Raw genomic sequence first — 23,319 nt, forward strand, 5'->3', positions numbered from 1 at the left:
CCTTAGGACATATTGGTCACAGATGCACAAAATAAATTGAGATAAAGCCCAAATGCTCACAGAGACAGTTCAAAGCTCTGGTGGCTCAGTGCTGAGATGGCTTAGTTCCTGGGATGTGTGCTGCCTCTACAAGATGAATGCTTTTCCAACTTTTCTGGTAAAAGTGAAAATCCGTCTTGGATTTCTTTCAGTTCGTGAAAACAGGTCACTAGTGTAGGTCTTTTGTAAAATCAAAGTGGTGTAAGCAAACTTGAAAAGCAGGAAATACCTGCATAGCCTCAAAGGGGAAAGAGGTCCCTCCTCCCCAGGGATCACTCTTCCTCTTCGTGGTTGGACAGACACCCCCCCCCACCCCCCCCACCCCCCGTCCCCAGCTTGTCTAGGACCTGTTTGTATTTAAACCCTCACCACTTGGTCTTTAACTTCTCCCTCTTGATCCCCTTCTATCCTCTCACCTGTGGTCAGGTCTCCAGTCTCACCCCCCGACACTTGCTGCCCCGCATGCCTGGAGAGCGCCGTGCTTCTCTCCTCTCTCCCAGACACACCCTGTGTAACTGTTCTGTCCACTGTCTGGCCTTACCCCCTCACGCCCCCCTTCACTCCACTGAGCACTTAAACGGTGGCCTCCACCGCTGTCCCCTGACCGAAGCAAGTCTCACAGAGTTCCCTCTTGCCCTCCACGCTTCCCTCCCCCCACCCTTGAACACACAGTCTGTTACTGGGCCTGCTGCTGCTGCCCACCTCTTTGACTCAAAGGTACTTTCCTGGTTTCTGTGACTTCCTGCCCTTCTCCTTCAGAGGCTCTGCGTCTTCTTCCATCTATTAAACAGTTGTGCTTCTCAGGATCCGTGTGTCGCCATTGCTTACTCACTTGTGAGGTGGTCCCTGAGTGAGTTCTTCTCCCTGCCCCCGAGGCATTTTACTCCCAGTGATCTACAGAGTGCCCCCAAATCCTCGTCTCCAGGTTGATTGTTCCTCTCTGGTCATCGTTCCACACCTTGTCAGTATTCATATGTACAGAGCCTGTGTGCGTGTGTCATGTGGACTGACCGTCACCACGAGGATGCACCCATAATGATGCTGATGGCAAGCAAACACAGTGTATTCCTGTGTATCAGTCATTGTTTTCAATGTTTTACACACAGCGACTCTTAGCCTTTGCAGCAGGTCTGTGGTAGGTGAGGTTATCCCCATGTTACAGATGAGAAAACTGAGGAGCAGAAAGGCTAAGGAATTTACCCACAGTTACACATTCAGCTAAGAAGTATGAGATTAGGGATTTGAGGCCAGTTAGGGGGCCTGCAGGGTCCATGTCTGTATCCTTTCTATGTTCCTCCTTATAGGATAAGTCTTTGTTTTCCTGGTCATCATTTTTACTAAATGGATCAAATTATGTTCAAAATCCCCTTTTCTCGTTTCACTATACACCTTGGCCCTCCCTTCAGGTTGAGTGAGATAAACCAAACTTACTCTTTAACGGCTGCATAATCTGTTGTAACATAGGAAATGACAGAAAATCTCTGGATTTGAGGTGGCAGGGAGGTAGCAGACGGCTGCAGGAGACATTTGGTTTTGCACTTCTTGTCTGAGGTGCTGAGAAATATCTCTTTGAATCCCACCATGTTCTGTCCTGTTGCCTGAGCTGGATACCTTGCAGCTATTTTTCTTTCATCATCCTCGCGTCCAGCCAGTGTCTCATTCTCTTGTCTTTAACTTAGTTTCCTCAGTAGACACTTCATGTATGTGTGTCGTAGTGAATGATCACACAGAGTAGTGTACCTTTGTTACCATGTTTGGGTCCCTCACGCAGTGTTTACACAAGGCTGTGTATATAGTTGGCACACTGTAGAGCATATGTTGACCTCAGAGAGAAACCCATGGGCTTCTGTGGTCAGATCTCTAAGACTTGAAAAGTCATAATGAATGGTGGTGTTGAAAGTCCGCCAGACTACCCGGGGTGTAATGATTTACTAGGAAGACTCAAAGGACTTGGCATATACTCAGCGGCTATGATTTATTACAGCAAAAGGATACTCAGCCAAGGGAAAAGGACTGAAGTTCTTCAGGAGTTCCAAGTGCTGAATTCCATCAGTGAGTTATGACAGCATCTGTGAAATGTCATACGGTAGCACGTTAGAAACTCCATGCCTAGGGTTTTTATTGCACACTCTTTCTCTAAAATATAGCCAAACTTCTAGACCTCCAGAAGGATTGCAGGTTGCCAGCATAAGCCACATTGTTTACACCAACAACAGGCACACTGAGCCATTTGTCATTTCTACGAATTATGGGAAACCACCTGAAATACAAGGTCCCAAGCTCTGGCCAAGAGCAAACTTTGAAGCTCAAAGGATAGCAGTCTCAGGCCTGCTCTCTTAACTCTTGCTTCTTAACAGTGATGTGAACGGTACTAAAACATTGAGAAAATTCAAATGTCTTTTACAAGCGTTAGACACGATCGGCTGCAATGAAGAAGTCCTAGCTCTGAAGTGAAGGCTTATATACATATAAATGATTGTAACTTAACAATCCATTAAGTCACAGTGGATATTCTCACAAAGTAGGGTTTAATTTAGTGATGACGAAGTACAGAGACTGGTGATAAAGGCTCTTGTCTCTATAGACAAGGCTTCAGGTGATTTGACTTGCGAATATTCCCTCTTTTGACTTGATTTCAACAAAGGTATAATGGCTAGATTAATGCTATGTATTTCCATTGAACATATGTCAGTGATTTCACATTTATTCTTTGTTTCTGCTGTTGAAACTTGTAGCCTTTGGCTCCAAAAGGAGAAAATCAACTATGTGGTCATACTTCTGCATCATTAAATGTGCATAACTTGAGATTAAAGATTGGTGTTGCAGCCTTCGTCAGGGTGACGGGTCTGTCCGTGTGACTGGGAGGGCGTGGGACCGTCGCGCTCCAGCCGGGAGGGCTCACCACAGACATGAGGCAGGACAGCTGTGGGAACCTGGCCTCGGGGAGTGCGTGCGGCTCCCTCTCTTCTCAGCGACGGCCTTTGCCGCCTCAGCTGTGGGGCGCGGGGGTGCCTCTGGAGCCCTCAGCGATGTCACCCTCGAGTTTTGAGGGCTGACGACCTGTAATCGGCCTGCTCACAACTGAAGGGTCCGTGCTGAAGTGTAAACGGGCAAGTCGCTCTGGCTTGGTGGAGCGCAGTCGAGAGCATGGGCCCTCTGGTCCTCTGCCTGCTTCCACTTCCTGCCTTGCTCTCTGCACTGGATGACTCGTTTCAGAGTCCCTGTTTATTCTGCTTCTGTGGCTGGGGTCCGTGTGTCAGGCATGTGTCTGCGTTGTGAAGTTTTCCCTCCGGAGAGCTCGCTGCTCTGCAATCCCCTGCCTCCCCCCTGCTCCACACAGATGTCCCCTGACACCTCGGCTCCTGCCTTCCTAGCCGGGTCCACCTGGATCCTCTGCGGTCCGCTCTCCACGCGGACGCCAGAGATATGACATATGGCTCTGACTTGGTCACGGACGACTCGCCCCGCCCCGCCCCCTCCCCCTAACACGCTTCAGGACTTCCCTTCACTCCTGGGATAAACACCGAATCCTTCACGTGGCCCATCCACGGGGCCTTACCTGGTGTGGGACGTGCCTCATTTCCCACCTCTTGCACATCGCTGGTCTCGCCTGTCACTTCCTGGTTCCCTGCACTTCCCCCACCTGCTGTGGCCACTTCCCCGCCTGCCATGGGCTCTTGCCTCCTGACTTTGCCCAGTCGGTGCACGCTTACGCCTCACCCCTCATCTCAGATAGCATTTCCTCAGCGAGCCTTTACCGGAACATGCTTCTAGATCATGGCATGTGTACATAATGCTTTTCTCTGCTCCCCAAAGCCAGCTTCAGGCTTGATGGTTTGCTAGGAGGATTTGCCTCACTCAGAGCAGCTGTAATAGTTACTGCCCGTGGCAGCGCAGGACACAGGCCAAGGTCACAGGCTCAAGGAGACTGAGGGCCAGCTTCCAGGTGTCCTGTCCCAGCGCAGTCACACGGGCTTCATTCTTTGGGCAAAGGTGTGACAGTATGTTTGGGTATCGCCAAAGAGGGAAGCTCACCGAAGCTTTAATGTCGGGGTTTCTTTTTTTCCTTTTCTTTTTTTAAATGTTTTATTTATTTCTGAGAGAGAGAGAGCGAGAGAGCGTGAGCAGGGGAGTGTCAGAGAGAGAGGGAAACACAGAATCTGAAACAGGCTCCAGGCTCTGAGCTGGCCGTCAGCACAGAGCCCACGAGATGATGACCTGAGCTGAAGTCAGACATTTAACTGACTGAGCCACCCAGGCACCCCTGTCCGGGTTTCTTACTGAGGCACGCAGTAACTCCATGATCAACCATGGGTACTAGGGGCGGGGGGCACAGAAGGCAGAGATACAGTGTGACTCAGAGCCTCGGGCATACAAAAGCCACCATTCCCCGTGAGTCACACCGTTAGCATCAATCATCTGGTCTAACTGAAGAAGCAAGTGGGGCCTGCAGATCCAGGCGTAAAATCACTTCCTGGCCCAGGTGTTCAGGACTCAGGTTGTCTTGTCCGAGCTGGTCAGGGGCCAGTCCTTTGGGATGATAGCATTTGAGCAGCCAGAGCCTGTTCAATTAACACATTTCTGCTCAGTCTGCCATGCTGGCCCTTGGCTTAGGCTCTGTGATGGCAAAAGTGTGCTATTGGCATGAGCATCTCTATGTAGTAAAGTATTTCTGTGACAGATACACGGTAGTGTCATCAGAAATGTGCTTACCGGGGCGCCTGGGTGGCTCAGTCAATTCAGCGTCCGACTTCAGCTCAGGTCATGATCTCATGGTTCGTGGTTTTGAGCCCTGCGTAGGGGCTCCTGACAGCTCGGAGCCTGGAGCCTGTTTCGGATTCTGTGTCCCTCTCTCTCTGACCCTCCCCTGTTCACGCTGTCTCTCTCTCTCTCAAAAATAAAAAAAAATAAAAAAAAAAAAAAGAAATGTGCTTACCGTTTGAAGAAGGCAGAGTGGGGTATGAGAAGATTAAAATAATCCATACTGTGAAACTGTTACATTCATGTCATACTTTTGTACTAATTTGATTACTTGTCCCTTCTGATCAACCGTTTGTGATAAACAACCTGTCAGTACCTTATGTCATCATCCTCACCCACGGGGGGATGCCATGAGAACTTTCTAACAGACTTTTCCCCTCTCCTGCCCCTTCCATAGGCCACCTCCATGCAGCACCCAGAGTAATCTTTTTGAAACATGAATCAGGTGACATCAACACTCTACTTAAAACCCTGCCGAAGCTATCCATTTCACAGCGGGGATTTGCTTGTCTGTATTTTTTGTGTGTATCCTTGATGCTCTGAATCTGGGGCCTTGCTCACTGTAGGGAGTTGGTCTCCTCCCAGGATAAGCAGTTCTCAGAAGTAGCAAACTACTTATCTGGACTTGCCTTTCATATGCAAATTTTAGAGAATCCAAAGACCCTAAGGGGAACCACCACCTCCTCTGGCTCTTTCACTGAAAGAGACAATATTCTGTGTCCATCCCAGTGCTGGAACCAGAGGAATCGGGACAGCCCTCCCGCCTAAAGCCTGCCTGTAGTATTCAAACTAGCCAATCCTACGCTGTGTCCCCTGCCCTGCCTTGCCTTGCCTTTGTGCAACATACTAAAGCCCGGAGCCATACTTTGTCCTCCACTGCTGCCTCCTGACCCATCCTGACCAAGAGGCCCTGAGTCATGTGCCCTGCATTCTGAGTCTACAGATCTGTAAGAATAAACTTCCTTCATGGTAAGCATTTTCAGGTCTGTGTGTGCTACCGCACCAGATCAACCAGTTCGTGGGTACAGGAATTCTTTTCCAACCGCCTGGGTGGTCCGAGGCACCACGGCATCCCCATTTCTCTCTGCCTCCTCTCATTATCACTCAAACCCCTGCAGATGCAGCTCTGGCCCCATTCTTGCCCCCCTGCGGGCTCCCAGTGCTCTCCCCCTTAAGTTTCTTTGTCCTAGGTGTTCTCTGTGTGCCACACTGTTCCCTCAGATGGCCACCCTGTGACTCCTTCCCTCCTCAAAGTCTGTGCTCAGGTAATAAATGTCTCATTAGACTTTTCCCAACCATGTTGCATAGTGCTGCAAAACTGCTTTCATTCTACCCTCCCACGATTTCTCACCTGCTCTACATTTTCCTATTTCCACAGCACTCCCTCCTTCCGACCTATATTGTTCAGGCTTTTCATTGTTCGTGTTTTTAAACTGCTGGTTGTTAGAAGAGGAATGCATTCTTTTTTGGTACACATATGTTCTCATTGTGTAGGGCAGTCCCTGTCCAAAAAATGGACACTCAATATTGATCAAATATATGTCTGTAAATTTTCAAATCGTTATGCGTGACAAAAGAGAGAAGAGTGACATTGGGGTGGAGAACTACTTCAAAATTGAGAGCTATGGGGAAACCTCTATGAGGAGGTAATGGGTGACATGAACCAAGTCTCATCACCCTGGACCACGAGTCTACAATCCAGGTGTGAGTCAACACTATATCCTTCACAGCATTTTGCAAAGCGTCTTTCCTCAGCTTCTTCGGAAAGTACCTGCAGAGCGAATGTTGAGTGGACTTTACCATTAGGCTACTAAATGCTCCTGGTCCCTTGGCACCATTGTTAGGGCTGCTGGTTGTTGGCTACTCGTTCCCGGTCTCTGCTCCCAGGGACTAGCCCGTGACTCGCAGGGAACTATAGTTTCGGGGTAAGAGTTATTGTTTGGGATTAAGATACGTTTGTGCTTCCGGGGCGCCTGGGTGGCTCAGTCAGTTAAGCGTCCAACTTCGGCTCAGGTCAGGATCTTGCGGTCTGTGAGTTCAAGCCCCCACGTCTGGCTCTGCCAGCAGCTCAGAGCCTGGAGCCTGCTTTGGATTCTGTGTCTCCCTCTTCTCTGTCCCTCTTGCACCCACGCTCTCTCTCAAAAATAAATAATCGTTGAAAAAAAATAAAAAATGTTTGTCCTCCTGGTTTCAAGAGGACCCGAGAGATTCTACAAGGAATGGGACGAAGAGCTGACTGGAGCGGACACCTGTCAGAGGACGATTCCCCCTAAAGTGACAGGGGACAAACACGAAGCAGATGGCAGAAGTCCAGGGGCATGACATGTAACACATTCATGGCCAGAGAGAATCTGGGAGGTGGTGAGTTTTTCCCCTGACAGAGAGCTGCAGAGAGCATTCATGGGGTTCGAGGACAAAGTTCCAGAACTGCTTCCAGCAAAGTTCTAGGGCAAATTGCTCCACAGCCTGAACCAAAAGTATTCAAGCTTCTTGGATTCCTGCAGTGTTGGATATTTGTTCTTCCCCAGGCCAGCTACTCCCAAATTTCTCTTCCCAGGTTCTCTGCTTTCCCTGAGCATAATTACTGAGCCAGCGCTCTTGAACTGGGAGTGGGGACAATGACCCACTTCTCTCTGACACCCCCATTTGGGGAGCTGAAGGAACAGTGGGGTGGGTGGGAAATAGCCTCAAGTCTTTTCAGTTGCCCTCTCAGAGTGCGGAAATCCTTCCTTTCAGTTGGGACACAAATGATAGTGTACCAGTCCTCTCAGAAGCATGGTGCCCAAGGTGGAGCCTTCAGCCCAGAAGTGGCAGCTTGGCAGAGACCTCTGGAACCGTACTGGGCAGGAACTTCACCTTGGCAACAAGTAGCTGGGGGCAAGATGAGAAATGCTGACGTCCTGGCCCTCCTGGGAAGGTAACTCTCCAACTGGGAGCTGGCAGGGAGGGGTCCTGCACTCTCATCTGCACCACTGTGTAGTGGATTCTCCATCTCCCTGAACTGAGAAGGTTGAAGAATGAATGTCTCAGTTCAAATACTGCAGACTCTCACTGTTTTTACAGTATTATAGATCATCTTGAATACATGTTCTTCATTTGTTGTATAACCCTATTGTTGTACATCCATTTCCAGACTCTTAAATCTTGTTTGTTTTGTTTTTTGCTTACTTGTCTTAAATTTTTTTTTCACCAGTTTCACTAGGGAATAAGTCCACGTAACTACTCATGTTGTCAAGCTAGAAGTCCCTCCTTGCTCTTTTTTAGTTTAAATTTTTATTTTTAAACAATTTTAGATTTCTGCAAAGTGGCAAATATGTATTTCACACTATATATAACTTCCACCCAGCTTCACCTCATGTATTATACAGATATATGGTACATTTGTCAATGTTAGGAAATTGACATTGATATTACATTGTTTACCAACTATTGGCATTTTTCCAATCTTTTCCCCCAATAATGTCCTTGTGTTGCAAGATCCCATTCCAGGACATCAAGTTGCACTTAATCATCTTACCTCTTTAGTCTTCTCTCATCTCTGATCATTGCTTTGTTACTCTTGTTTTTCATGATCCAAGCACTTTTGATGAGTATTCATTGAGTACTATATACAGTATTCCTCAATTTGCACTTATTCGATTTTTTTGTCAGTAAAATGGTGGGTTTGGGGAAGGACATCACAGTAGTGAACAGTTCTGTTGATTTGTACTATGTGGGACATGGTGTCAACAGGACATTACTAATGCTGCTAACCTTGATCACTCGGTAAGGGTAGTGTCTACCCATTTCCTCTGCTGTCAAGTTACCCTTTTCCTCTTTCCCTGTTTAGTCACTAAGTCCAGCCACCTGAAATTCAAGGGAATCAAGCTCCACCACCCGAAATAGACTCTCTATGTATTACTTAGAATTCTGTAGGAAGGTTTCTCTTATCTCCCTGTATTCATCTATGTAAGAGCACTATTCTTGTTTCCTTAAAAAACAAATAAAAAGAAGTACTTATAAGAAATATGTGTGTTGGGGTGCCTGGGTAGTTCAGTCAGTTACCTCTCTGACTCGATTTTGGCTCAGGTCATGATCTCTCAGTGAGTTCAAGCCTTGCACTGGGCTCTCTGCTAACAGCAAGGAGAGTGTTTGGGATTCTCTCTCTTTCTCCTCCCCTGCTTGCTCTGTCTCTCTCTCTCTCTCAAAAATAAACAAACACTTAAAAAGAAAAAAAATCTGTGTGTATGATTCCCTTTTATATGCATGGGGGGAAAAGAATGTGGAAGTCTACTCCTTGGTGATGTGTAGTAGTTGTGAAAGAACAGCAGGGTCAAATGCACACCCTGTTTCCATTTTTATAACTGTATGTACATTGGAAGCTGTGTTTTATTTTCTCACCTTGTCATGAGAAGAACCCCCACAAATAACCAACGATGACTTGCAAGGATTTTTGTAATATATTCTCAAAGGATTGTTGGGATTCCTAACATGACTGTTGGTATCTTGTCTGCACCTACTTAATGCCGGGTTGGTTCAGGTTTCGCTCCTGCCCGATCCTTACTCCATCTATTCTCAGGCTTTTCTTAAGACTGGAGAGAACCGTGTTCCCAAACAGCTCCCGAATTTGCAGATCCACGCACAACCCCTGGGCCAGCGTTCAGACAGGGGTCAAAGTGCCAGTGCTCGAGTCCTCAGCCCAACCCCCCCCAGCCTCTCTCACCAGCGAGCATCAAGGCCCAGCACCACGTGCAGCTGGAGCTGGACCAGATACGGCGAGGGGCCAGGCGGTGCGCATGTGTCACGTAGGAGGGCGGGCTTCCGTCGTCTGCGTCTGGCTCTTGCTCTTCTTACCGCTCAGGTGTGCGGCTCCCCTCGAGGAGGATTGCGAGGAGGTGAGGCGCACGAAGAAGTCACGAGCCTAACTGAGGGCCTGGTTCCCCAACGTGACACGTGCCCCGACCCTGGAGGACGTCCCCGCCTCCGGAGCCTCGATTTTCCCGGGCATGTGATGGACCGTGTCGTGCCCGCCCCTGGCCTGAAGAGCCTAAAATTAAGTCCTCCATTAAGAGCAACCTCGGGCTGCACGTAGCCCCAGTTCCCGGAAAAGACTCAGATTGTTCAAGGCTAAAGCCATCCTCGGACCGCCCTCAGATCAGCTAAGCAAAAAAACATTCCTATGGTCTGAGTCAAGGCTGGGAACTGCAGTTATTTTATACAAACAAGCCAATTTCTCACCGCTTGCCTGAACCCAGCGTGGGCCCTTTGAACTCACCTCATAATTGGTCATTTTCAAAGGATTCTCAAAAGTTGCGATTGGGTCCCACCAAAAGTAACGAACACCTCACAGATACTGAATGGTCAAAGCTGTTACCATGGGTGCTGTACAATTGTAATTGGTGCTTATGTGATGATGCTAAAAGTACTGTAACACCCCCATCACTTACCCCTTAAAAACCCTGCTCGCTATTGTTCTTCACTTCACCTTGCTGCCACTACATCGGTAGGCGGGTGAGCCCCTGCTCCAGCTTGTAATAAAGACCCTTTTGTACTTGCATCGGTGTCGGCTCCTTGGGGGTCTCAGGGGACTCGTGAATCCGGCACAATAGGCCCCACTGTGAAGGTGCAGGTCTGAGGCCTAACTCGGTCTCGCGCATTCTTCCACTGAAGGAAACAGGCTCCGGAAGCTACCCCGCCGCTGCTGGTTTTAGGGACAAAACCACATTACCCAGAAGACTGTGCACCGCGTGTCTGCGCGCGCTGGGCCAATGACAGCCCAGAACAGAGATATTTCCTGCGGCTCGCGCCGCCAGGGGCGGGACTTCCGGTCCCTTGGAAGCTTACGTCATCCGCCTGTGCCGGGCAGGTCTTCCCCAAGAGCGTCCGTGTGCCGGGCGCCTTTATGAGGCGCGAGCAGAGAAGGCGGTGAGGAGCCTAGGCCCTATCTCCACGTACTTGTACGAGCCTGACACCCGCCCCTCATCCTCCGTAACGGATTGTCACGTGAGCGCCGCTGGAGTCTCCGGCCGGGGTCCCTGCAGCCCTGACTGCGACGCCCTGGGCCTCGAGTGCGTTTCACTGCGGGGAGACTGAGGCCGGGAGTGGACCGTCAGCCAAGGTCGCCCCGCTCTGGGGCCCCTCGGCCGCCGACTCCCCGCCCCCCCACTCCCCCGTCCCCCGTCCCCGCTCTGTGCACAGGGTCCCGCGATGGCGGCGGCGTGGATGGCCCCTGCGCGGGTGAGTGGACGACGCGGTGGGCATTGCCTCCTCTCTGCTGCGGAGAGGACTCCTGGGCAGCCGGATGCCAGGAAGCTGTTCGCTTCCCTTTTCTCCTTGTCGTTTGTGTACAGCACGCGGCGCTGGCTTGTCACTTTATTACCCGTAGTCCCGCGCCAGTGCTCGAGCTCCGACCGGTGTTCGGTCAGTGCCTGGAGGGTGAAAGGCGGTGCTTCCTTCCATCCGTCACTCACAGATCCCGCCCGCGCCGGGACCTGCAGGTGCCCACCTAGACCTCCCGCCGACCTCCTGGGACCTTGCCTTCCGCCCTGGGGCGCTGTTCTCCCGACCCGCCAGCCTCACCGTGCTGAGTTCTCTTTCATCTCCAGCCTTTGTCCTTGCCCTGCCCCCCGCCCGCGATTCTGCCCCTGTAATTCGCGGCGGCCGGAGGGGGCGGGGGAGCTTCCTCTCACATCCTTCTGGCCTCTGCTCAGATGTCAGGCATTTGGACAGAACTTTCCCAGCAGTTCAGGCTGAAGTGACCCCTTCCCTGCTAGCCCATCAGCTGGCATTTTTCTGTAGGGAACCTGGCAAAATTCAGTAAGCGTCCCTGGTTGAATTTGTCAGGGATGTTGTGGGAGCAAAGAGAAGACAGTGGCAGAGGAACCGTGATCGCTGGCCTGCCTTAGGTTTTGCTGTGGGCTGACGGGCAGGCCTAACGTTTCACGCCTTTTCATCCTCACCTCTGCTGAGTTAAGTTCTGTTATTACTGCTGTTTTGCACTAGAACAACTTGAGGCTCAGAGAGGTCAGTTATCTGCCCAAATTCACTACCCCCCCCCCCCCCCCTTTTTTTTTTTTAATGTTTTATTTATGTTTGAGACAGTGAGTGCGAGCAGGGGAGGAGGGACAGAGGATCTGAAGTGAGCTCATGCTGACGACAGCAAGCCCAATGCAGGGCTGAAACTCACAAACTGAGATCATGACCTGAGCCGGTCAGACGCTCAACCAGCAAGCCCCCAGGCGCCCCTCACTCCAGCTCTTAAGTAGCAGAAACAACCAGTGTGTTGGCCACCACAGCCTGTATTTGTACCCTCTTCTCTGCAAAAAGCAGATAGGGATACCTGGCGGTGACCCCAAAACATCGCAAGCCAAGCAGGCTTCCTTGGAGTAGACAGTCTTGGGTGGGAGATGGGGATGTGCCATTTGAGCAGGTGGAAGTGTGTGGACAAAAAGAATATTGTTTATTTCAGGAGTCCCCAGGGGACCTGTGTGATTTCCAGGGCCTCCCCTCCCCATCTGCTGAGACATGCTGGGAGGGCCAGACTCTGGTCATTTGCTGAATCATACACTCTGCCGGGACAGACACTGTGGCAAATCAAAGGTTGTTGTCGTGGCCGCAGCCTGCATTGTCCTCAGCAGCTTCCGTTCTCTGGGCCTGAAGTACTCTTTCCTCAGGGATAAGTGCTGTGAAGACCCAGGTAGGCGGGTTTGAGTTTCGGCAGAGTCACCAGAGGAACGAAAAAAAGACTCCAGAAGGAAAAAGAACTAGTGGCTCATTGTGGATTCTCCCTGCAGTCTGAGGAGCAGAAGGCAGTGGCACCTGATCCAGGCCTGGCCACTTCCCAGGCAGTTGCCACCACCGCAGGTGGCTGTCCAGGAAGGTGGCTGATGATGAGTTCGCTCCTCTGCCCACATCCACCAACTTATGTTTGATGTTGGCTGAAATAACGTGACTGGGATATTTATGTGAAATGCTTCACGTCTTCATTAACTCCTTTGCTAATGGAGGAGTGTCAAGATTATGCAATTAGACCCTAGACCAGAGGGACCTCGGTTCAAATCCTGCCTCTTCTCATACCGTGTGTAAACTTTGGACCCTGATGACTGGCATGAAGGTGATAATGATACTGACTTCAGGCTGTGGCCAGTCATCCCAGGGTTTCTTTTACAAATATTTTTTTCTTTAATTCTCGAAACTCTTACCATCCAGTGAGAATTACTGTATTAATCCAGGAATTGAGGCTCGGAGAGATGAAATGGGGCTCCCAAGTTCACATGCCAGGCAAGTGTTGATTTTAAGAGGATTCACACCCCAGGAGTATAACTTTTGTTCCCTTTGAGGAGACAGGTAGAGCCTCCACACAGGCAGGCACTCCGTGAAGACCACTGCATCTCGGGGTTGTTCTGTAATCATCATTACTGCTGTTTTCATTACTCTGTTCCATCCTCTGGCATCTTAGGGCCCTTACCATGCTGTGCTTCACAGTCCCCGCAGGAAGGCCCTCACCTCGGGTCCTTCTCCCCTTGACTCGCACGGGGGAGGCTCCTGTCTCCTGCGCTGCTGTAATCGAGGCAAAGCAGGATCGCAACGTCCTTGGGGCCAGCATAGAGCTCAGCCCTCAGCGGGCGTATGGTCTCTCTGGTGCCTTGCCATCGAGAGAGGTGGGTTCTGGTTCCCATCACGAGCCCCAGGGCAAACATAGCTGCCTCTGTTTGACTTTTCAGATGCCTTTGACCTTTGACGACGTCGCCATCACTTTTACTGAAGAGGAGTGGGGGCAGCTGGAGCCGGCCCAGAGGACCCTGTACCAGGAGGTGATGCTGGAGACCTGCAGGCTCCTGGTCTCCCTGGGTGAGGCGTCCCTCGTTCTGCCGTGTGGGAGACCTGTCACCTCCTCCGTTCTACTCTCACGCTGCAGGCCCGGCCGGTCGAGAAGGCCTCGGTAGCCTGCCTCCCTCCTCCGCAAGCTTCACTGATTTTCTAGACTCCTGTCTTCCTGCCTGTTCTCCTGTGTGGGAGGGAGGGTTAGGCAAGGACATAGTTTGCTTTTGGTCACAGCCAAAGAAGCGTGTGTTGGGAGGACATGGGGTGTCTCACAGAACCCAAAGGAAGGAACGCCAGCTGGGCCTCTTGAGTTCCTGATCCAGGAACCTCCAGAAGCACGATTATGCCCGGGCTTCCAGGGCTTTCGTCCCGACTCTCTCTGTAGGTTTGCGTGTGTCTCTGTCTTTTCACAGTGACTTTTTCTGCCACAGCTGTTTTACAGCAGGAAGCGGTCGCCCTTGCTGTGTGAGGCCCCGTGCTCCGTCTGTCCTCTCCCTGTATGCTCTTCGATCGTTTCATTCTCCCGACACGCCGTCCTCGGCGAGCATGGAAATAGGGCCACTGCCCCGCGTCCCTCTAAAGCTTAATCCGTTCAGTTTAAAAGATATCTCGTCATTGTGAAAAGCTCTCCTGCATTTTTTTTAACAGTTTATTGTCAAGTTGGTTTCCATATAACACCCAGTGCTCATCCCTACAAGTGCCCTCCTCCATGCCCATCTCCCCCCACCCCCCATCAGTCCTCAGTTTGTTCTCAGCATTCAAGAGTCTCTCATGATTTGCCTCCCTCCCTTTCCCCCACCATTTCCCCCCTTCTTCTCCCCCTTGTTCCTCCGTTAAGTTCCTCCTAATCCTCCTATACGTGCAAACATAATGATATTTGTCCTTCTCTGCCTGACTTATTTCCCTCAACATAACACCCTCAGGATCCATCCATGTTGCTACACAGGCCAGATTTCATTTTTTCTCATTGCCATGTAGTATTCCATCATATAGATAAACCACATCTTCTTGATCCATTCGTCCATTGATGGACACTTAGGCTCTTTCCATGTTTTGGCTATTGTTGAGAGTGCTGCTATGAACATTGGGGTACATGTGCTCCTATGCCTCAGCATTTCTGTATCCCTTGGGTAAATTCCTAGCAGTGCTATTGCTGGGTCATAGGGGAGTTCTATTGTTAGTTTCCTGAGGAACCTCCACACTGTTTTCCAGAGGGGCTGTACCAGTTTACATTCCCACCAACAGTGTAGGAGGGTGCCCGTTTCTCCACATCCTCGCCAGCATCTAGAGTTCTCTGATTTGCTCATTTTAGCCACTCTGACTGGCGTGAGGTGGTATCTCAGTGTGGTTTTGATTTGTATTTCCCTGATGAGGAGGGATGCTAAGCATCGTTTCATGCGTCTGTTGGCCATCTGGATGTCCTCTTTGGAAATGTCTGTTCATATCTTCTGCCCATTTCTTCACTGGGTTGTTTGTTTTTCGGCTGTGGAGTTTGGTGAGTTCCTTATAGATTTTGGATACTAACCCTTTATCTGATATGTCATTTGCAACTATCTTTTCCCATTCTGTCAGTTGCCTATTAGTTTTATGGATTGTTTCCTTTGCTGTGCAGAAGGTTTTAATCTTGATGAGGTCCCAATAGTTCATTTTTGTTCTTGATTCTTTTGCTTTTGGGAATGTGTCAAGTAAGAAGTTGCTGCGGTAGAGGTCAAGGAGGTTGTTTCCTGCTTTCTTCTCTAGGGTTTTGATGGTTTCCTGTCTCACGTTCAGGTCCTTAATCCATTTTGAGTATATTTTTGTGTATGGTGTGAGAAAATGATGTAGTTTCATTCTTCTGCATGTTGCTGTCCAGTTCTCCCAGCACCATCTGTTAAAGAGACTGTCTTTTTTCCATTGGATACTCTTTCCTGCTTTGTCAAAGATTAGTTGGCTGTATACTTTTGGGTCCACTTCTGAGTTCTCAGTTCTGTTCCGTTGGTCAATGTGTCTGTTTTTGTGCCAATACCATACTGTCTTGATGATGACAGCTTTGTAGTAGAGACTAAAATCTGGAATGGTGATACCTCCCGTTTTGATTTTATTCTTTAGTGTTACTTTGGCTATTCGGGGTCTTTTGTGGTTCCATACAAATTTTTGGATAGTTTGTCCTAGTTTTGAGAAGTATGCTAGTGCAATTTTGATTGGGATTGCATTGAGTGTGTAGATTGCTTTGGGTGGTAATGACATTTTGACTGCATTTATTCTTCCAATCCATGAGAATGGAATGTTTTTCCATTTCTTTGTGTCTTCTTCAATTTCCTTCATAAGTTTTCTTTAGTTTTCATCATACAGATCTCTTATATCCTTGGTTAGGTTTATTCCTAGGTATTTTATGGTTTTTTGTGCAATTGTGAATGGGATCAGTTTCTTGATTTCTCTTTCTGTTGCTTCATTATTGGTGTATAAAAATCCAAGGCTCAATATTTTAAATATGTCGTTTCTTTTCTAAGTTAGTACATAAATTTAATTCTACATTTTAAAAAATACTATATTTAAATTATTTGGGATATGGTTACATCATATAAATATTAGTGGGTTTTTTTTAAGTTTATTTTTGAGAGAGAGAATGTGTGTGCGCCAATGAAGAGTTGGTGAGGGGCAGAGAGAGAGGCAGAGAGAATCCCAAGCAGGCTGCATACTGTCAGCATGAAGCGCATTATGGGACTCAAACATGAAAACCATGAGATATGACCTGAGCTGAAATCCAACCCCTGGTTGGGTTTTGTTTTTTTTTCTCCCTCCTTAAGACTTCCTAGTGGTGCCTGGGAGGCTCAGTCGGTTAAGCGTCCGACTTCAGCTCAGGTCATGATCTCACAGCTCGTGGGTTCAAGCACCGCTTGGAGCTCTGTGCTGACAGCTCAAAGCCTGGAGCCTGCTTCAGATTCAGTGTCTTCCTCTCTCTCTCTCTGCCCCTCCCCTGCTCATGCTCTGTTTCTCTCTCTCTCTTAAAAATTTTTTTAAAAAATTAAAATACTTTTTAAAGAACAGTTTTGGGTTCATAGCAAAATTGAGAGGTTTCGCCTAAACCCACTGCCTCCACACCTGCACAGCCTCTCACATTATCAACCCTCCTCCCAGCGTGGTGCATTGTTACAGTCAATGAACCTGCTCTGACATCATAGTCCCCCAAAGTCCATAGTTTACGTTAGGGATCACTCCTGGTGTTCTGCATTCTGTGGGTTTGGACAAACGTGTAATGACAGGTTTCCAGCACTGTAGGACCCTGCAGAGTATTTCCACTGTGCTAAAAGTCCTCTTTGCTCTGCCTGGTCATCCCTTCTCCCACTTCTCTTCACCAACCCCTGATCTTTTTGCTATCTCCATTTGTGTTTTCCAGAATGTCCTATAATTGTGTTCTATCCAATATGCAACCTTTTCAGATTGACTTCTTTCACTTAGTCATGTGCATTTAAGGTTCCTCAGTGTCTTTCCATGGCTTGATAGCTCATTTCTTTTTAGTGCTGAATACTGAATTGTCTAGATGTACCACAGTGTATCCATTTACCTGCAGGAGAAAGTCTCACTTGCTTCCAAATGTTGGCAATTAACTACAAAGCTGTTGTAAATATCCACGTGTAGGCTTTTATGTGGACTTTTGGATAAATACCAAGGAGAGCAATTGCTGGATCTTTGGAACTTACGGTAAAGTCATGTATACCTTTCTCTTGTCTTGTTACGTTTTCTTGTCTTGTTACATTACTTGGTACTTCCAGTATTTTTGTAGATGTCCTTTATCAAATTGAGCAAATTTCCCTCCATTCCTCTTTTACTTAGAGTTCTTTATTGTGTGTGTATTTTTTTTAAGTTCATTTATTTATTTTGAGAGAGAGAGAGAATGAGCCGGGGAGAGGGACAGAGAATCACAAGCAGGCTTCGTGCTGTGAGCACAGAGCCAGATGCAGGCCTCAATCCCATACACTGAGATCATGACCTGAGCATAAGTCAGGAGTCAGACACTTAAGTAACTAAACCACACAGGCTCACCAGAGTTGTTTTTCTTTTTTTTCATAATGAAGGGATGTTGGATTTTATCAAATGCTTTTCTGCATTATCAGTATGATATGTGGTTTTTCTTCTTTAGCCTGTTGATGTGATGGATTATGTTAATTGATTTTTAAGTTTTGAATCAGGTTTGCAAATCTGGGATAAATCCCGCTTGGTTGTGGTATATAATCTTCTTATACACTGTTGGGTATGATTTGTTATATTTTGTGGAGGATTTTTTTTTTACGTCTATATTCATGAGACATATTGTGCATACTTTTCTGTAATGTCTTTATCTGAGATTAGGGTAATGCTGGCCTTAAAGATTGACTTAGGAAATATTCCCTCTGCTGCTATCTCTGGGAGAGATTGTGAGGAATTGGTAATTCTTCCTTCAGTATTTGTAAAAAAAAAAAAATTTTAATGTTTTATTTATTTTTGAGAGAGAGAGACACAGAATGTGACCAGGGGATAGGTAGAGAGAGAGGAAGACACAGAATCTGAAGCAGGCTCCAGGCTCTGAGCTGTCAGCACAGAGGATGATGCTGGGCTCAAACTCGTGAACCATGAGATCATGACCTGAGCTGAAGTGAGATGCTTAATTGACTGAGCCACCCAGGGACCCCAATTTCTTCTTTCAATATTTGGTAGAAGTCACCAGTGAACCCATCAGGGCCTGGTATTTTGTTTTTTGGAAGGTTATTAACTATTGATTCAATTTCCTTAATAGACATAACCTATTTGGACTCTCTGTTTTTTCTTGTGTGAGTTTTGGCAGATTGTGTCTTTCAAATGATAGGTGCATTCATCTCAGTTATTGAATTTGTGAGCATAGAGTAGTTGATAGTATTCTTTTAATATCCTTTTAATGTTCATAGGATCTGTAATTTGTGTCTTCTCTCTCTCTTTTTTTATGATTTTGGTTTTATTGATTTTCTCTGTTTTCTGTTTTCAATTTCATTAATTTCTGCTCTAATTCTTATTTCTTTTGTAGTGTTTACTGAGCACATAATTTGTTCTTTGTCTAGTTTCCTGAGGTGGAAATTTATATAATTAACTTTAGATGTTTCTTTTAAAAAATATTATTTCTATGTTATAAATTTACTGCTTAGCACTGCTTTGCTGAATTCTACAATTTTGCTAAGTTGCTTTTTAAAAATTTTTTATGTTTGTTTTTTGCTTTGAAGTTTTTCTTTTTTTCAGTGATCTCTACACCCAAAATGGGGCTCGAATTCGTGACCGCAAGATCAAGAGTCACATGCTCTTCCAACTGAGCCAGATAGGCACCCCCTATTTTGGTTTTTATTTAGTTCAAAATGTTTTGTTGGTTTGTTTGTTTTTTGTTTTTTTGTTTTTTGTTTTACTTTCTTGAGACTGCTTCATAGACCCACATGTTATTTAAAAATGGGTTGTTTAGGGGCGCCTGGGTGGCTTAGTCGGTTAAGCGTCCGACTTTCGCTTAGGTCATGATCTCGTGGTTCGTGGGTTCGAGCCCCGCGTCGGGCTCTGTGCTGACTGCCAGCTCAGAGCCTGGAGCCTGTTTCAGTCTGTGACTCCCTCTCTCTCTGACCCTCCCCTGCTCACGCTGTCTCTCTCTCTCTCCTAGAAATAAATAAAACATTAAAAAAAATTTTTTTTAAAAATTAAAAATAAAAATGGGTTGTTTAATCTTTACCTATTTGGGAATTTTCCAGTTATCTTTCTGTTATTTAACTTCTGGTTAATTACTTTGTGGTCTGAAGGCAGGCATTATATGATTTCCGTTCTTTTTAAATTTTGGTTAAGGTGTGTTTTATGGCCCAGAATACGATCTGTTATGGGGAATATGTATTCTGTTTTGGGATGAAGTAGTCTATAGATGTCAGTTATGTCCAGTTAATTGATAGAATTGTTCAGTTCACCTATGGCATTACTAATTGTCTGCCTATTGGATCTGTCCATTTTAAAAAATTTATTTATTATTTATTTTGAGAGAGACAGAGACAGCAGGGCACAAAGGAAGAGAGAGAGAATCTCAAGCAGGCTCCTCACTGGCAACACAGAGCCTGACATGGGGCTCAGAGTCACGAACCTACAAGATCATGATCTGAGCTGAAACCAAGAGTTGGATGCTCAACCAGCTGAGGCACCCAGGCGCCCAGGATCTGTCCATTTCTCATAGGGGGGTAGTGTGGTCTCCAACTTTGATAGTGGATTCATCTATTTCTCCTTGTCCTTCTTGTCGTTCTGTCAGGTTTTGCCTCATAACGTTTGGTGACAGACACGTACAGATTAAGGAATTTTATGTCTTCTTGGCAAATTAACCCGTTTATCATTTCATAATGCCTTCTTAATCCCTGGTAACTTTTCTTGCTTTGAAGTCTGCCCTGTCTGAAATTAATATAGGTACGCTTGCTCTCTTTCAACTAGTGTTACCATATTCTGCTAACGTATTGTATATTTTTCTCCATCCGTTTACTTTGAACATAAATGTGTCTTTATATTTACCATGGGTTTCTTATAGGCAGTCTATAGTTGAGTTTTATTTTTTGATCCACTCTGACAACCTCTGTCTTATAATTGGAGCATTCAGAAAAAAACACTCCTGTTCCAAGTGATTATGGATATAGAGGGATTCATAGGTACCGTATTTGTCACTGTGTGCTATTTGTTGTCCTTGTTCCCATTTTTGCATTCCTGGAATGCAAAGTCTTTCAGCCTGGAATAAACCTTTCTCTCCGCTCAGAATACTCAGCCACCTGCCTACCTCAGTCTATGAGCAGAGATGCTGTTGGTGAAATGAACCTACCAGGTGGGGTGCCATCACCTGGGAAGTGTTTAAAATCTCCTCATGCCCAGGCCTCACCCCAGAGATTTTGTGGAAATTAGTCTGTGGTGGCAGCGAAGTTCACCAGGTATTGGCTGGTGCACAGGGAGGCTGAGGCCCCTGACTAGACTAATTAGAAAGTACCTTCAGGAGATACGTGTAAACAGCATTGAGGTTCTACAGGATGGGGATCAAAGGGAATTGGTGCTGACTGTGGAGCCGCCACTAATGCCTACAGTCTTTGGGGTCCAGCGACAGTGTTTTATGCCGCTGGTTTCCAGGTCACATCATTTTATTTGCATGGATGGGAGCAGCTTTAATCCGAGAACTACTCCAAATTCTGATGTCCGAATTTGGGTCACGAGATTTCTTTCTTACAAGAATCTCCACGTCCTCTTTCTCTCTCCGCAAACAGGCTTTTCTCTGCCCAAACCAGAGCTGATCTACCCACTGGAGCAGAGCCCAGAGTTATGGACGCTGCAGAGAGGCCTCTTCCCTAGCGTCTGCCCAGGTAGGTGCCAGCAGCTGGCTAGGTGGGGTCCTGGCAGCTCACAGACGGGCACAGTGATTAGTGCCCCTGGAGTTTGTGGAAGTTTTACTGCCGTGGCCTCTCTAGAGGCTTAGGATGCATGGAGCCTTGTAACCTGAGATCCTTGTGCCCATACCCCACACCCCATCACAATGTCCAGCCCTCCTGGGGAGGTGTGGGGCCTGTTAGGTGACAAGTTCAGGCTCTTGGCTCAGGCTACGGGGACATAAAAACTAGCTGTGACACATGGCAGCCTTGGGCCCCAGAAAAGGTGCATCATCTCAAGGTGCCTTCATATAAGTTCAGCCACTGTAGACCCAGCTGCTCTAACAGGTGTATTCCAGAACCTTGGGGGCTCAGCATATGAAAAGTACTTCTCTCACCCAAGGACCGTGTGGGTCCGCCTGCAGCTGTGTGCCACACAGTTACTGAGGGACCCAGCTACCTCCTGTCGTCAACATGAGACACTTGGGTTGTCCTGGCATCTTCCAACTGGCAGAGAGGAAATGACAGAAGAAAGGGTGGTGTCGTGCCCACTATTTCTTCTCACATTCTGTATGGCCATGCTTAGGTGCCTGGCGCTAGGAAGTGAGGCTGTGTCCAAGTACAGGAGCCAGTGGTTTGGTGAGTGTAGTCTCCTCCACTCAGTCTGTTCCTGAAAACTGCTGGCAGTCATAGTCTCTACCTCATTGGGTTATTTGAGGATGAACCAGATTGTGTGTGACACTGGCTCACACTGGCCCTGACCCACAGTGTGTGAATGGTTCAGCAAGAGTAAGCTGTCAGTGCTACTCACATTACAATTTTAGTCCTCGTGAATAACGATCATAGTTCAAGTTTCCATCTGAGCTGCATGGAAACCAGCTGTCCTCTGCATGTCACTCTTTCCCACCTTCTCCATTCACCCATTCTCCAAGGGTCCATTAGACACTCAGAAGCACGCCCTGGCTCCGTATCTTCATACCCCTCCCGTTTGCTCCAACTTCAAGGTAACAGTTCACCTTCTGTTCCCCAAATTTGGGCTTCTGAGGCCCTGGGGATATCAGGTGGTGACTGGTGCCACCACAGAGCCGGGCTCTCCCCTCTGGTGATCCTTTGGTCTGTTCAGCCCCTCAGAGTCTGTTCCCAGCCTTCGCCCTTGCCCCTAGTCTCTCTGTGAATGTGTGAAAGGCACTTCACCTCAACGTGCCTAAGAGGGAGCTCGTAATTTTGCTCGCTACTCCCGCCTCCCGTGCAGGTCAGAAGGCTGGGTGCGACTTCAGATCACTCCTCAGACCTTCGTCTCCACCAGCCCCTACAGCCAGCCGTCCTGTCCGTTTCACACGAACGTCTCCACCGCCTCCCCTACTACTTGCAGCCCGTCCCCACACTTCTAAGGCCAGCTGGTCTCCCTGCGCCTGCTGCCTCTGATCTGCACTGTCCCCCACACTGGCTTCCCCAGCCACTCAGACCTTGTTTCAGACCTTCACCTCCCCTCCACCCCCCCGCCTGCCCTCCACTGATGTCTCCGCCTATTTTCGTGTTAAAAATCATCTGCTCTTCTGTTGCTTGATCTTGAACCCTTACACATGGATCTAAATCTCTCCTGTGTGCAGCTTTCCTTCTCACCCCTCAGTGGGGCCCTTGACCTCGACCCTGGCCAGTCCCTGCACTAGAGTCCAGATCACACCTTTTCAGGGAACTTGTTTCTTTACTTCTTTTCTGCCTCTTCTGCAAGTTTATCCAGTCTGTGCTCAACACAAAAATGTGCTCAATTGCCTCAAACTTGGGGAAAGTAAATTAAAAAGGCTTAATGCCTCTCCCGTGTCTGCACACTGGCGTCAACCCCACTTTCCCTGTATAACCAGTCTTCTTGGAAAAGTTGTCTCCTTGCGAGACACATCTACGTTTGTGTTCCATACCTCCTGTTTCCTATTATTTTCTTGCGCTTTTTGAATGAGGTGTAACTCATGCCGTGTTGTGCAAAAGCCTTAAGATGTCAGCTTGATGAATCTTTGTGTATGTATAAACCCACATAACCACCACTGTGCTAATATATACCATTGTGCCCCCTTATCTGCGGTTTCACTCTCTGCGGTTTCAGTTACCTGCGGGCAACTACGGTCCAAAAGCAGATGATCGTCCTTCTGATGTATGAGCAGAAGGTAGTAGTAGCCTGATGCTGTATCTCACGCCTGCGTCGTTCACCTCCCTTCATCCCCTCATGTAGGCATTTTATCATGTCACAAAACCCCAAGAAGGGTGAGTGCTGTACGATAAATTATTTCCGGATAGAGACCACATGTGTCTAACTTTTATTCCAGTGTTTGTTACAATTGCTCTATTTTATTCTTAGTTATTTTTGTTAATTTCTTATGTG

General features: G+C 47.6%; 1 protein-coding gene across 6 annotated transcripts in view; it reads left to right on the forward strand.

Moving 5' to 3' along the window:
- The window catches only part of LOC120221571 (zinc finger protein 543-like), a 45,850-nt gene that overhangs the window by 17,079 nt on the left and 5,452 nt on the right, over positions 1-23,319 (forward strand). The window contains exons 1-3 of one of the 6 annotated variants that reach the window (XM_039219043.1): positions 10,671-11,016; positions 13,503-13,629; positions 20,847-20,942. In XM_039219043.1, coding sequence (XP_039074974.1) covers positions 10,987-11,016; positions 13,503-13,629; positions 20,847-20,942 — 253 coding nt within the window. In that variant the 5' untranslated portion in view covers positions 10,671-10,986. Of the gene's footprint in view, positions 1-10,670; positions 11,017-11,158; positions 11,200-13,502; positions 13,630-20,450; positions 20,943-23,177; positions 23,202-23,319 lie in introns of those variants that run through there. The other 5 variants (XM_039219045.1, XM_039219044.1, XM_039219046.1 and 2 more) reach the window with 5 other exon arrangements.

This window comes from Hyaena hyaena, unplaced genomic scaffold (assembly GCF_003009895.1).
Source record: "Hyaena hyaena isolate Hyena2069 unplaced genomic scaffold, ASM300989v1 scaffold_787, whole genome shotgun sequence".
NCBI classification, from domain to species: domain Eukaryota; kingdom Metazoa; phylum Chordata; class Mammalia; order Carnivora; family Hyaenidae; genus Hyaena; species Hyaena hyaena.